This window comes from Molossus molossus, unplaced genomic scaffold (assembly GCF_014108415.1).
Source record: "Molossus molossus isolate mMolMol1 unplaced genomic scaffold, mMolMol1.p scaffold_m16_p_1, whole genome shotgun sequence".
Lineage (NCBI taxonomy): Eukaryota > Metazoa > Chordata > Mammalia > Chiroptera > Molossidae > Molossus > Molossus molossus.
In genome coordinates, this window is record NW_023425344.1 from 13,593,041 (window position 1) to 13,608,888 (window position 15,848).

The 15,848-nt window shown below is 41.4% G+C and overlaps 1 protein-coding gene across 1 annotated transcript in view; it reads right to left on the reverse strand.

Annotated features, from left to right (window-relative positions):
- Positions 1-15,848, reverse strand: part of KCNIP4 (potassium voltage-gated channel interacting protein 4) — a 767,671-nt gene that overhangs the window by 19,510 nt on the left and 732,313 nt on the right. The window contains exon 4 of the mRNA XM_036262760.1: positions 8,916-8,986. Coding sequence (XP_036118653.1) covers positions 8,916-8,986 — 71 coding nt within the window. The remainder of the gene's footprint in view (positions 1-8,915; positions 8,987-15,848) is intronic.

The window sequence follows — 15,848 nt, forward strand, 5'->3', positions numbered from 1 at the left end:
GGTGGCTGGGGAGTGCTGCTGCCCAGTGGGGCTCAGCTCCTACTCAGCCTTTGCTGTAGTTTTGGGGGATGATTCTCTGCTGCTGGTCTGTGCTTCGGTTGCCTGGGGTTGGATATCTGCTCCCCAGCCTCTGTTGCTGGGGGTATATCTCAACTCTGATCAGTCTGCTACTGTGGGGGATGGTGCTGTGCTCCCAGCCCATCGCTGTTTGCGGTTTCTGGAACCAGCACCTTGACAGCTCCACTGCTGTGCACTGGTCTGTGTTGACACAGGGTGTCCACTGATCCGATGGTGCCAGGTGCACTGGTGGGCTCAGGTTGCTGGGCCCTAGCTGCTCCCACTGCCTCCTCCCAGGGAAGACCCTGGGATCTTCCAAAATGCTGGGACCTCCCTGCGGCACAGGGAGAAGTGCCCTGAAGGGCCGCTTACCGAGGTAGCCGGCTGCTCTGTCCACAGCACAGGGACCTTCTGCTCCGCGGCTCTGCACTGCTGGGGTTTGTTCATCCACCTTCACGTCCACTCACACTTTCTCACGGTCACTCACTCTCTCACGCACTCACCCTCTCTCCGGTCCTGCCTGCCACCAGATATTTTTGAAAAAACGTTAATGTTATTTTTAAACACATAGTGCAGTGACTGACACACAATAAATCTTATATATGAATTATATAATCAGATGCAGAACTATCTTTCATAGCATCGCAGACAGAGCAATCCCCGAGCTTTTGCTCGATACGTTCAATGATATGAGATTGCTGTTTATTAAGATGACCAATGTCATCATTCCCTGGCTTTGTTAGAAACATGTCCCATGTAATAACTGCTATGGTCAATGTCTAATGAATATTGAGCATGTGTTTGGTGCCGGGTACTGAGCCACGCCCTCAACTGACATTATTACTTGTTCATTCGTACATGGCCCTGGGAGGTAGCTTTGCGTGCTGCAGGGTCACAGATCTGAATGCTGAGGCCCCAAGTGTTCACATACTCAGCCCAGGGTCTCTCAGCCACTTGGGAGCAAAGGAGGGTTTAGGTCCCGTCATAGGTGGATCGGTCCCTCCTGCTTCCTTCACTCTGCCCTTCGGCTTCAAGCAAATTACGTAGAAAAGTCAATTTCCCTTTATTGTGGAGTCAGAACGGTCTCCGCCGTACCTCTCAGGATGTGATTACTACGCTAACTACGTTCATTGCCTAACTTCTGTTTTCTAGAAACTTTCCAGGTAACTAATCATTTTAGAAAAATAACTACAATAGCCTAGTGGTAAATTTGATTTTAATATAACATTTATTCATTTAGCCATTAGTTTGCCTTTAAAAGAAAGACATTTACCAGCATACTTATGGTATCTAGCCATCACAACTCATTTTCCAATTACAATCCACATTCATCATGATTGCCAGCATTCTACACAAATAGTGTAGCAGCAGGTGCTCTGCGTGGTCCCATGTCATTCACACCAGACTGAATGTACATGTGAAATTAGATACAATGTGCTATAGGTAACCGATGGCACGTTTCTGTCCCAGAAGTAATTTCAAGGAATGAAGTCACTAGTTCGCCTTACGCATTCTCTGCATCGACAACGTTTGTCGGGCCAGCTGGGAACCGACTCCTGTCGTACGGGGCACAAAGGCTGTGCTGGAATTAATCTTGGGGGTCAAGTGCAGCAAACACTAGTACACCATTACCACGGGGTGATTGTGGGCTGCCATCAGTGGGGCCCTGGTACCTTGACCTTCTCAGTAACTGCTGCTGCCACGCCGGGGGCAAAGCCCACTGCCCTGACCTTGAGCCCGCAGTCTTCCTGGTCCGCACCTCCTGATCAGCCTCCGTCGGCTTCCCCGCTTCTCGCCTTCATATTTCTTGGTTCGGGTATGTGAGAGGACAGGCTGAAATGCCTGGCCCAGATTCTTCATCTTAGGAGCCTTCCGCCTGCATGAGAACCTCCCACACAGGAGGAGGCGCTTTTCAGCCCTGGTGCCTGTGCCCCCGCGGCCACCGACTGAGGGACACTCAGCGGTGGCACCTTTCTTCTTCCATCCTGACCTCACCAAGCCCTTGCTTCCAGGCCATGTGTGAATCAACTGCACCTGCTACATGTAACAGGCTGTGTTGAAATAGAATTCTACTGATTTTAGTATCCCCTGATCGTGTCTCCTCCTTTGCATCTCCAGAGGCCCTAACTGTAGTTCAGGTTTTCATCAACTCCTGTCCGGACTCTTGGAGCAAGTAGCTTTACAGTAGTCCCCCTTGTCCATGGTTTTGTTTTCCTTGTTTTTTTTTTTTTTTTTTCCCCATGATCAACCACAGCCCAAAACTATTAAATAAAAAGTTCCAGGAATTAACGATTTGTTTTTTAAATCATGAGCCATTTGGAGTAGTATGCTGAAATCTCGACATGTACTGCTCCACGTGTCTGGGGCGTCTGCTGGCTGTCGGTGCTCCCCACTCCTTGGTCACTTAGTCACAGTCTAGGTTATCAGATCGACTGTCACAGCATCACAGTGCTGTGTTCAAGTCACTCTTATTGTTATTTAATAATCGCCCCAAAGCCATTTATGTAACTTTTATTAAAGTATATCTTTATAATTGTTTATAATTGTTGTTGTTAGTCTCTTACTATGCCTAATTTATGAATTAAACATTATCATATCTGAATGTATAGGAAAAAACGTAGTACATATAGGGCTTGGTACTAGCTCCAGTTTCAGGCATCCACTGAGGGTCTTCAAACGTATTGCCCCAAGAATGAGGCTGGGAACTACCATAAATGCACTTCTAGTTTCTAGAAACATCGCCCTGATACCTTCACTTCCCCGGGGACAATTCCGCAGGGATGCCTCACCTTCTGCAACATAGTCCCGCCCCTTCAGCACCAGCCTCAGAGGGTCAGGATGGGAGTCTGCCTTCGCCAGCCTCCCTGTCAGCTCTCGCGTTTGTATTGTCTTCTAAGTGATTCACAAATGCTTTCTCTTCATCCTCAGGCCCTACTGCGTCTGCTCCGCCTCTGCCTTCCTCCCTGCTGCTTCCCATCCTGAGCCCCGACTCTCCTCCCCAGCTCCTACTTGTCCTTCAGACCTGGTTCAAGTTCACCGGCAGGCTCCCCCGATACAGCCCCCTGCAGCCTTCCCTCGCCCGCACCTCTCCATCATCCGCTTTTCCTTTATCTTGACGTTCACTGACATTTCTGCTCAGGTGTAAGGCCTACCCCCAAATTACCTTGTTTCCATTATACATATTAACAACTTTGAACCCAATTCCAGTGTGTGTGTGTGTGTGTGTGTGTGTGTGTGTGTGTGGACTTCCCACACCACCAAGCTATTCTGTAACACCAGCTGGGGGTCCTGCAATTCACCTCTCTTATGACATTTTCTACCTGGAGGTAGAGCCATCCCACCGGTTAAAGGTTCAGTCCTACCAGACTGCCTGCACACACACGCTAGATGCCAGTCACAGTTCCAGGGTGTCACATGTGCTTCTGACTGATGGGCTGCAGATGGCAGATGCCAACAGACCCCTCCTTGGGTTCCATTCCTTTGCTGGACCAGCTCACAGAACTCAGAGAGACACTTCACTTACTAGATTGCCAGTTTATTATAAAAGGATACGCTGCAGGCACGTTGGGGTGGAAGAGATACTTTGGGCAAGGTGTGTGGGGAGGGTCGGCATAACCTTTCCCAGCCCAGCACTCACCAAGTCTCCCTGCTCACCGGCCTGGAAGGTCTCTGAACCCTTCCCTATTGGGTTTCTATGGAGGCTTCATTAGGGAGACATGATTGATTAAGTCATGCCCTTGGTGATGGAATTCAACCTGTAGCACCCTCCCCCCCCAAACACACACACAGGTCGGGGGTGGGGCTGAAAGTTTTAATCCTCTAATCACATGGTTGGGATTTGGGGCAGCCATCCCTCATCCTTACCTGGGTCAAAAAGTAACCACATTAACATAACAAAAGACACCTTCAGTTCTGTTCCAGAGACTGAGGACTAGGACCAAAAATGTATTTCTTATAAATCACAATATCAGACGCGCATTAAAGAGAAAAACAGAATTAATTACAAAGTGAAGCAGTGGATCATTTTATTCCCTAGAGACCGGTGCAGCCATTCAGAATGTGAGGAAATGGATGAGTGCGACGTTCTACCCACAGGTTCTGCTACAAAAACAAAAGGCAACAGTCTACACTGTTGAGCACAGTTAGTGTTTGCTTTATTCTCTCAACATTTATATTTAAATCTATTACTATCTATGACATGCTATGTGCCATATGAATGCCATCACTATAAACATGGAGCATGAGCCCTGGCCAGTTTGGTCAGCAGTTAGAACATCGACCTGTGGACCAAAGAGTCATGGGTTCAATTCCGGTCAAGGGCACATACTTGGTTACAGTTCGTCCCTGGCCCTGGTCAGGTCATGTGGAAGGCAGCCAGTAGACGTGTCTCTATCACATCAATGTTTCTCTCTCTCTCCCCCTCCCACTCTATCCAAAGATAAATAGAAAAATATCCTCAGGTGAGGATTAAAATATATATATACATATATATATATATATATATATATATGTATGTATCATGATGTATATATCATGCAATTTTGTTCATGAAACACTACATATAAACATTAGTAGTATGAAATATGTAAATATGTCCTAGACATTCACATAGTTAAATATATATATAAATAATGTATAACACAAATAAATAAATGTAATAAATATAAAATAACATATTTAATATATGATAATAAATAAAATATATAATAAATATATAGTAAAATATGTAAAATATTAGATATATTTAGCTATATGACTATCTAAAATATATTTCATCCTATTGATACTTATATATAGCATTTTATAAACAAAATTAAATACAAGTCATTTAAAGTACATAATTTGAAAAGGGATCTCCTTGTAAAATTGTCAGGCTGGTGAATATAGCATTTTTTTATATTGAATTTCTTTCTTGTCTCCCCCACTTTCTGAGCCTTAGAAAGCAAGATTCTGACTCTCAGCATTATATTTCCAAGGCCTAGCACAGTTATTGACCCATAGTAGATGCCCTAAAGGTTAGTTAAATTGTTTGCTTCCTGGGAATATTGTCATGTAATTGGGGAAATGTACTTTCCTTGTACAAAGAGATATATAATATTAGACAGCAAACTAAATGTGTGTTGTAATTTGTACTTGTTTTGAAAGATAAGGACAGCTCCGTGACAATACGATGATGGGAAGAATCCATGCTTGTGTGGTGTGTGTGCTCAAAACTTATCAAGAAGTACTAGGAGGGAATTTTATAGCAATAAATGCCAACATGAAAAAGGAAGACGTATCTCAAATAAACAATGTAACTTTAGACTTCAAGGTGATAGCAAAAGAACAAACTAAGCTAAAATTAGCAGAAGAAAGAAAATAAGAAAGACCAGAGCAGAAATGTAAAAAATAGACAATTGGAAAAAAAAAATTGATGAAACTAAGAGTTGGTATTTTGAAAAGACAAACAAAATTGACAAACCTTTAGCTAGACTAAGAACAAAAATAGAAGACATAAATAAATAAATAAATAAATAAATAAATAAATAATCCAGAAGCAAAAGAGGAACTATTACAATCGATGCTGCAGAAATAAGATTTATAAGAGACTACTAGGAACAACTCTATGCCAACAGACTGGTTAACCTAGAAAAAATAGGCAAATTTCTAGAAACATACAACTTATAAGACTGAATCATGAAGAAAAAAAGAAATCTGCACAGGCCTGTAACTAGGAGATTGAATCACTAATAAAAATTACAAACAAGGAAAAGCTCAGAACCAGATGGCTTCTTTGGTGATTTCTGCCAAACATTTAAAGAACTAACAACAATCCTTTTTAAATTCTTCCAAAGAAAGCTGATGAGTAAGGAACACTTCCAAATTCCTTTATAAGGCCAGCATTTCCCTGGCACTACAGCCAGACAAAGGCATCACAGGAAAAGAGGACCACAGGCCAATATTCCTGAAAATATGGATGTAAAATTCTCAAACAAATACTAGCAAACCAAACCCAATAGCACATTAAAAGGACCATACACCATGACCAAGCATGATTTATCCCTGGGATGAAAAGATGGTTCGACATATGAAAATCAATAAATGTCACATGCCACATGAATAGAGTAAAGGATAAAAACTACCTGTTTATCCCAATAGATGCAGAAAAACCTTTGACAAAGTTCAACACACATCATAATAAAAACTCACATCAAACTAGGAAGAGGAAGAAAGTACCCCAATGTAATAAAGACCATATATAAAAAGTCCACAGCTAACATCATGCAGAACTGAAAGGGTAAAAAACTGAAAGGGTTCCCTCTAAGATTAGGAGCAAGACAAGGTTGCCCACTCTTGCCACTTCTATTCAACATAGAAAAAGAAATCTGATGACATGATCTTATATGCAGATAATCCTAAAATACTGCTAGAAATAGTGAATAAATTCAGTGAAGTTGCAAGATACAAAATCAATACACAAAAATCAGTTGCATTTCTATGTACCAACAATGAATTATCTAAAAGGAAATTAGGAAAACACAAAGGATAGAATAAAATACTTAGAAACAAATGTAATTAAGGAGGTGAAAGACTTTTATATCAAAATCTAGAAAACACTGATGAAAGAAATTAGATTAGAAAAATGGAAAGTTCATGGATTAGAAGACTTAATATTGTTAAATTGTCGATACTATACAAAGCTATCTGAAGATTAATGCAATCTGTATCAAATCCCAATAGTGGTTGTTTGTTTGTTTGTTTTTTGCATTTATCTTCAGATAGAGCAGAAGGGAGAGAGGGGGGAAGAGAGAGAAGAAACATTGACATGAGAGAGACACATCGAGTAGTTGCCACCCACACAAGCCCAACCAGAGCTGGGGACAAACTGCAACCAAGGTACATGCCCCTAGCGGGAACTGAACCCAGGACCCTCTGGTCTGCAAGCCGACACTCTAACTGCTGAGCCAAACCAGCCAGGGCTAGTGTTTTTTTGTTGTTGTTGTTTTGTTTTGTTTTTAATAAAATGTAGAAAAAAAAGCTACAGTCATATGGAATCACAAAAGACCATAAATATCCAAATAAATCCTGAAAAAGATAACAAAGCTGGAGGCATCACACATTCTGATTTAAAAATATATTGAAAAGTTATAGTAATCAAAACACTATGGTACTGGCATAAAGACAGACATACAGACCAATGGAACAGAATAGGGAGCTCAGAAATGTATCCTTGCATACAGTCAACTGATCTTTGACCAGGGAACCAAGGATACATGATGGGGAAAGGAAAAGAATAGTCTCTTCAACAAATGGTGTTAGAAAAAAAATGGATATACACACCCAAAAGAATAAAATTGGGTTCTTACCTTACACTATGCACAATTATTATTTAAAATAGATTAAGATCTGAAACTATAAAACTCTAAGCAAAATTTGGGGAAAACTTTATGACATTGGCCTTGGCAATGATTTCATGGATATGATACCCAAAGGACAGGCAACAACAACAACAAAATAAACAAGTTGGATTATATTGAACTAAAAAGGCTTCAACAACAAAGATGACAAAGTAAAAAGGCAACGTATAGAACAGGATAAAATATTTAAAAACCATATATCTGATAAGGGGTTATCTCCAAAATATATAAGAAACTCCTATAATGCAATAGTAAAAAAAAAAAAAAAAAAAAAATCTAGTAACCCAATTTTAAAAATGAGCTGAGGACTCGAACAAGCATTTATTTCCCTGAAGAAGAGAAACAAATATTAAAAAATGTTCAGCGTCACTAGTCATTAGTGAAATGCAAATAAAAACCATAATAATATGTCTCATTACACCTATCAGGATGAAAAAACTGAAAGATGGCCCAACTGATGTGGTTCAGTTGGTTGAGCGCCATCCCATGCACCAAGAAGTTGAAGATTTGATTCTCAGTCAGGGCACATGCCGGGTTTTGGGCTTGATCCCTGATAGGGGGTGTGCAGGAGGCAGCCAATTGATGTTTCTCTCTCTCCCTCTCCCTTCCTCTCTCTCTAAAAATCAATCAAAACTAATGAAACAAAATCTGAAAGATGATATATATTGATGAGGACATGAAGGATTTGGGAAACTTGCACACTACTGGTAGGAATGCCAAATGGTGCAGCCATTATGAAAAACAGTATGAAGGGTCTTCAAAATGATTAAAAACTACCATGTCATCCAGCTGTCCCACTTACTAATATTTATCCAAAAGAACTGAAGTCAGGATCTGAAAGACACATTAGCCCTCTCACATTCATTGCAGCTCCACTCACATTAGCCAAGATGTGGAAACAATTAAATGTCCACAGATGAATGAATGGATAAAGAAAACGTAGTATATATATTCAATGGAATACTATTCATCCCTAAAAAGAAAAAGGAAATTCTGCAAGATGCAACAGCATGGATGAAGCTTGAAGACATCATGTTAAAGGAAATAAGCCATCACAGAAACACAAACACTGCATGATTCCACTTATACTAAATATCTAAAATAGTCAAATTCATAGAATCTAAAAGTGGAATGTTGATTGGCAGAGGCTGTGGGGTGGGGGAAATGGGGACTTACTCATCAATGGGAATAAAACATTTCAGTCAAGCAAGATCACTAAGCTCCAAAGACCTGTTGTCCAACATTGTGCTTGTAGTCAACAATACTACATTGTACACTTAAATATTTGTTAAGAGGGTAGATCTCATGTTGAGCATTCTTACAGCAGCAACAACAATAATAGAATAAAAGTCTCAAAAAGCAATAAATAAATAAATCAAGCTCACATTTTCCAACTAAAAAGACTAAATCTCTTGCAGTGTCCAAAGTCAAGTCACATTAAAGAAAAAGTCTAAGACTTACCTCAAAACTCACAGCTCCATTATGGTCTGTGTCAAATGCATTGAACAGAAAATGTGCATACGTTGTAGAGTCTGAAATGTTGAAAAGAGAGTATCATTAAGTCAGCGTTTCAATATCCTATGTAGGAACTGTACAGCATGTCCAAATCCAAGTCCAAGTCCAAATCCATCAGGAAAATGTACTGTATCTCCTCTGATGTGAGGGTTCTTCCCAGCTGCCCACCTACGTTCAGCAGGATTGTAACTTGAGATTCACAGGAGGCCATTGATGACAGACATCTCTGTAACTTTCTGGCTGGAAGTGCTCTGAACACATGGGAGTCTTGGGTGATGTTACTGACTCTGATGAGTACCAGAACCATAGGTGGGTGGGCGGATTAAGGGAGACCCATCTGAAACTTACTTAGTGCTTGGCAGGAGCTAGCTCTAGACGTAAAATAATAAAATAATAAAAATGAGACACCGATGAATTGCTACTTTAGTGTCATTCATCAATTTTATAACTGAGATAAGCTATTGAGACTCAGAGAGGTTGAGAAACTTGCCTGAAGTCACACAGTCAATGAGGAGTAGATTGGGACATAACTTGGGTTTGTCTGACTAAAAATTCAGGCTAGCCCATAGCCAGTAATGTTGAGACAGCAGTGACTTGGGAAGTGTCTGTCCCCTTGTTGGAAGTGGCCTTAAAGGTCCCTGGTTGCACACAGCAGGAAGCCCCTCCCCTGCCTGGGCCCTGGGTGGGATTCCAGGCTCTGAATAATGGTAGACTGTTTTATTTTTATTTATTTTTAATAATTTTTCTTAATTGATCTTAGAGAGAGAGTTAGGGAGAGGGAGAGAGAAATAGAAACATCGATGAGAGAGAACATTGATTGGCCGCCTCCTGCATGCCGCCCACTGGGGATCAGACCCATAACCTGGGCAGGGTAGGTGATCAACCACTGAGCCACACCGGCCAGGCTGTGGTAGACTATTGTAGAAGGCTCTCTGTCCCCAATGTTTTATGATGCTGCCCAATGACAATAAACTACTCTGAAATCCAACACTTCTCTTAGTACGTTTTTCCCCCTCTAATTCTTCCTTCCTCTTCTGTTTCTCCTTTGTCTCCCCAATCTCTGAGCTTTGTGCATTTTTATTTTAAAAGTATGTATTTTTTCTTCCTGTTTTATTTTCTTTCTGCAAAGTTTTCATTTTTAAGTGCTTCTGTGCTTGACTAGACCAAATCTACTTGATTATTTAAAATGTTCCATCTCATGGGTTTTAGCCTTTTACCTTAACCTTTTTTATGGTAACAAAATACTGTAACCTTTTAGCTCATTGGTTCTGGACTTTTCTGTTGAAAATCCATTTCTGCTTTATAATGTTTAACCTTTATTTTGGGAGGGTGATTTTAACAAAACTTCTATTCCCCCTTTACTTTATGAATATCTTTTCAAAGGCTGTCAAAAAACTAAGTCATAGTAGCTACAGTAGAGAATTGTCCTCCCCAAATAAGGGATGTCAGAGGTCGTACAATCTTCCTTCCCAGCTCTCAAGCACCATGACTACTTAGGAAGTATTTTTCCTGAATGCTTTATCCCTGTGGTTAATGATAACGAAGACCATATATTTCACCAGGTGGACTGTACACTCAGTTTCTTGAAATGATGGTGGCATTTTATTTTCACCTCTTACCTTTAAATATGATACAAAGAATTGCTTATATTTAAACATATGCATTATTAACAGTTTCCAATGAACTAAATAGATGCTACAATTGGGTCTAAATAATATGCAAAGCCATTCTTTCTACAGTGGATATCCATTAGGAATTGATGGCTTGCAGGAAGACATCCTTGAATATGGGACCAGAGATTAATTGCAACCAACTTAGTGCCATTGTTGGGAAGTTCCATTACTAGTTCATCAAGAACTGACAGCCTATTTTATTCGCAAAGTTGTTTTGCTCTTACACAGTTCTGGAATGATTTAGTGCCCCATGGAGATTCAGCTGATATGTTTAACTTATTTTCAGGGAGGGAAAAAAAGAAGAGATTTTGCATGTTTGATAATGAGCTTCATTAAGCAGGTCTCTTGTCACCCTATTTATACAATCAGGGTGAATGCCTTTACCTTACAGCAGGCAGAACCCACGATGGCTCAGAACACATGACGCTGAGAATTTTGTACTGTTTAACAAATATGAATAATTCCTGTTCTCCTCCAAGGGAGCTGCTCTAGCCTTAAAGCTTGACATGTGGGACATATACTTGAAGGTTTGCCCTAACGTGGCTCAGAGGGCTTGTTCTTCTGCATGCACCTTGCCGATTCTCCTGGACGTTAAACCCGTTCTCCAGCCTCGGAGAGCAGGTGTTCATAGTGTAGTGAAGCTACACTGCCTGAACTTGAATCTCAGCTCTACCAAATAGTAACTACGTGACCTTGGACAGGTTTTTTTCACCTGTGACTCGGTTCCCTGTAAAATGATAACAATACGTACTTCATAGAGTCATTGTGAAAAGATTAAATGAGATACTATATGCAGAGTGCTTAGAACAGTCCTAGGCACATATTAAGTGTTCAATAAATATTAGGTATTCTTCTTCTTTCATAGACAAGCCACCTTTATCTCAACTACCTTAAAGATATGTGACCAATTTTTTTTTTTTTACAGATGTATTATATTTTCACCTGAAAAGGTTCCTGTGTTTGTATCCTCTAGTGTATGTTTAAATGACTGCTGTTCCAACCTGATAGAACTTCATGCTCAATAGGCTAGTGAAATTGTGTCAGGAAAGGCATCGAGGTTTCCGGTGGAGTCTGCACTTCTGGAAGGCCAGTGTTGGTGTTTGGAGACACCAAAGCGTCTAAGGAAGGAGAGTGGTGTTACTCACTCTCACTGGGCAAGAGGCAGGAGCCGAGGCGCTGGAAGTATCTGGCTGGGCAGAGAGGTGAACACATGAAGAAAAGGAAAACTATCCACAAGAACTATGGTCTGCGTCCCACTGACGGCGTTATTCCTAGATACTCAGTGAATATTTGCCAAAAGAATGAATAATTGATATGCTGGATTTTAGATTTCAGTACAGTTCAAGGCTCAAAAGATATGACAGTAATCTCTCTTCTCCTCATATGACTGGCTGTTCACATTTCCTTACATAGAGCAAAAATAGTTTCTGAGTTCGATATGCTGACATTGCTTCAGTTCCTTATCTTTTACTTGTGAGGTTGAAATTTTACAGGTGGAGGACCAAACTTATGGGTTCTTAGGATAGGAAGGGATCCTGGATATCATTTAGCAATTCAGGTATGTTTAACAAAAGTGAATAGTAATTGCAGGTACTTTTAGTGGCTTAGCTGAGGTCACCTAGTTAGTTAATTGTAGAGCCTGTAATAAAATCAAGACATCTCAATACCAACTCTTAGAAATAAAGGTCACTGGAGTAGAAAAAAACTGAGGATGCTTTGTTTCACATTTTATAAAAATATTTTTCCCCATTTCACAGAGAAACAGCCTGAGGCCCAGAGAAATAAACCATTGAAGTAATACGTCTTGGTCCTGACATATCTAAGTGCCTCAAGTGTGTTAAACATACTGGCTGCTTGATGCTTGTTGATTTAGAATATTTTTTACTCTAGCTCACTCATTCATTCCTTCAATAGCTGTTTACAGGGTGCCTCAGTCAAAGTAAGTGCAAAATTCTTACAATGTAAGCAGGAGTAGCCCAGGAAACTGCAATTTTCATGAGCTTTAAAAATGCTTAGGGAGCCCTGGCCAGTTTGGCTCAGCGGTTAGAGCGTTGGCCTGCGGTCCGGAGAGACCCTGGTTCAGTTCCCGCTAAGGGCACGTACCTTGGTTGCAGTTTGTCCCCGGCCCTGGTTGGTCGTGTGGGTGGCAGCCACTCGATGTGTCCCTTCACGTCGATGTTTCTCTCTCTCTCTCTCTCTCTCTCTCTCTTCCTCTCTCTCCCTCCCACTCTATCTGTACAAAAAATAGAAAAATGCCCTCGGGTGAGGATAAAAAAAATGCTTAGGGAACTAATAGTGTCCATGTTAAGGCTTCCACTGTATGTGAAGCTGAGAAAGTATGGCCCACTGACAGGTTCTGATTGGTCATAGATCCAGGGAAGGGCACCAATAAGCCACGTCCTCTTGGCTTGCTTTAGAGTAGGCGGACTTGATCCCTTACAAACAAGAAGCTCCTGTTCAGTCCAGCTGTGCTGACATCCAGAACACCAAACAAGCTGTGCTTCATAAACCATCTCGCTAAGCAACAGGGAAAATTAAGCCTGACACAAGACAAATTGCAGGAGGTTCTGTCGATGAGACAAAGCATCCTCCTGGAGGAAATGGTGAGACATGGTGATTTATGGAGCCATCACTGTTACTGCTCATAATGAGATAAACCTGTTGCTTTCGGATCGCCAACCTACCCAAATGGATTCACAGAAGCGTGAGGCTGGCCATAACATGAATTTGCCTGCCGCTGGAGATGACATTCTTCCTTGGGTCTTTTCCCTTTTGTAGGAGTGCTACAGGATACAATTTGCATGCACAATCGTAATCTTTTAAATGGCAAGTCATTATTCTTGAAAAAATTTCATTTCCTTTATTTATGTCCGGTACTTTTAGATTTATGAATTCAATTAGCATGAGTAATCAGAATTTTTAAGAGCACAAAAGTAATTTTTCTCCAAATCCCTTTGGATTTTGTAACAAGAATCCTTTGCGAAGGACTGTGCTTAAGCAAATGTTCTTTAAAATGCCAAAATGCTATTTTTCAAATAAAGATAAATTTCCAGTGTGGAACTGTATCTAATTTATAGCATGTAATAACTTTCATTTGAGATAATAAAAAACTAAAGATTTCCATTTGTGCTAGGGCTTTAATATTATTGCCTATCAATACGTTGGCAGACACTTAAATATATAGTGAACATGATTTTTCTTTAAAATTTCCATAGATTTTAATAATTTAGAAATATAAGAGCTAATCAAATCATAGTCCAAATATTTTATGAATGCAGATGCTGGGACCCTTACAGTCTAGCAGCTCTATGACCAATCTACTCCTGTCTGTGGGCCAATAGTAATAAGAGGGGGTAGACGAGTTGTCTCCCACAACATGTCTAAATTCATATAATAATGCGTCACCCTATGTTTTTTCAGAATTGAATTCCAACTAACTTCTCTTAAAAGGCCATCTTAAATAAAATCTCTATTTTGACAATCCACGTACAAAATGATTTTCAACCCATTAAATTTTCCAGTGCCCACTGTACTGAAAACCAGAAGAGAATCTAATTTTCGTATGAAACCACTAATATGGAGGTGCTGCAAAGTCTCAAAAACCTGTTGCAGAAACAATTCCACTGTACTGTTATAACCACTGCGTGGTGACGTCCTTCAGTCATTTAAACGGGGTGCTCATCAAGACTGCTACTTGTCAGTCACTGTTCCACAACCTGGGGATACAGCAGTGATCAAAACAGACAAAGACCTCTGCTCCCTTGACCATGACATTCTAGTGGGGAAAGAGACAAAGTAACAAAAATAGGTTCTATGGTATTCATTGTTAGGTGCCCTTGAGTGCTAAAGGAGGAAAGGGGAAAGGGAATGCTTGAGGGGAGGCATTTTAAGATAGGGCAACATTTGAATAAAAGCGAAGGTGGTGAGGCAGGAATAAGGATATTTGAGAGAAGAGACAGAAGGAACAGTAAGTTCAAAGGCCCAGAAGCAGCAATGACGGCATGTTGGAGGAACAGTCAGGAGGCCAGGGTGGCTGGCGCTCAGTGAGTGGAGAGGCAGAGTGGTGAATGATGCAGTGATACGGCAGAGAGGGGACAGGAGACCAGAGACCACAGCCTGTAGGTCCCTGTGTAGGTCACAGCTTCTGCTCTGATGGGACAGAAAGTTGGAGCAGAACAGTGACATGATCTGGTGGGATCACTCAGCTTGTGTTGTGAACGGATCAGGACAGGTAAGCGGGGAGGACAGTTGGAATCTGAGAGATGAATTTGGAGACTACTGAGTCATTTTGGCATGAGATGATGGTGGATTTTTTTCAGTGGACAGCGTACAAAAGTTTTTGGATAGAAAGTGGCCGGACCTCTCTGTACCTTCGTTTCCATATTTATTAAAAAGAGAGAATCACGTCTAGGTTGTTGGGGGCGGGGAGGAAGCACGCCAGCCTCTGACCACACTGGGCACCTGACAAATGGTGGCTGCCTCGGCTCAGGTCCAACTTGTCTGGATTTTCATCTCCTCCCTTTCCTCCAGCGGCTCTACTTACCCTACCTTGTGCCCCCATAATCGTCTAGTTTTAGACCTTTATCCTCACACTTATACTTTATTTTGACACTACCCATCGGCTACACTGGACTATCACACTCTTTGGATGCAGGGACCACATCTCATCCCTTTAATGTTACCAGCACCTAACACCCAGCGGAGCACACAGTGGGCTGTGTGACAAATCTGAGTTGGTCGCCCTGTGGGTGACCGAAGGAGGAGAAAAACGTCCAGTGGCCACTACATCTCTTCACTCATTTCTGACACGTACCATGATCATTTCACTCTCCTGTTTTCTTTCCAATTAAAATGCTATCTAGCGTGGTAGGCATTTTTCTCAGATGAGGCGTGTCAGAGTCAAGAGTCGCTGAAAACCTGAGAAACAGCAGAAAGAAGCCCGGCGAGGCTCCAGAGAATCTAGGTCCTAACCCAGATCTGCCACTAAGTGGCTGTGTGGCCCCCAGCAAGCCATTTAATTTCTCTGAGCCCCAGAGTTCACATTTGTAAATGGAGGATAATTACATCTGTCCTAATTTTGAGAGTCGGGAGAATCAGATGACATCTGTAATGCACGTGACAGCTCGGAGGCACGGGTCCAGGCCATCAGCGTCAGAATGTGCTGGCATCTGGGGCCCCCAGCACCAGCCCCCGGAGCACAGCGTGT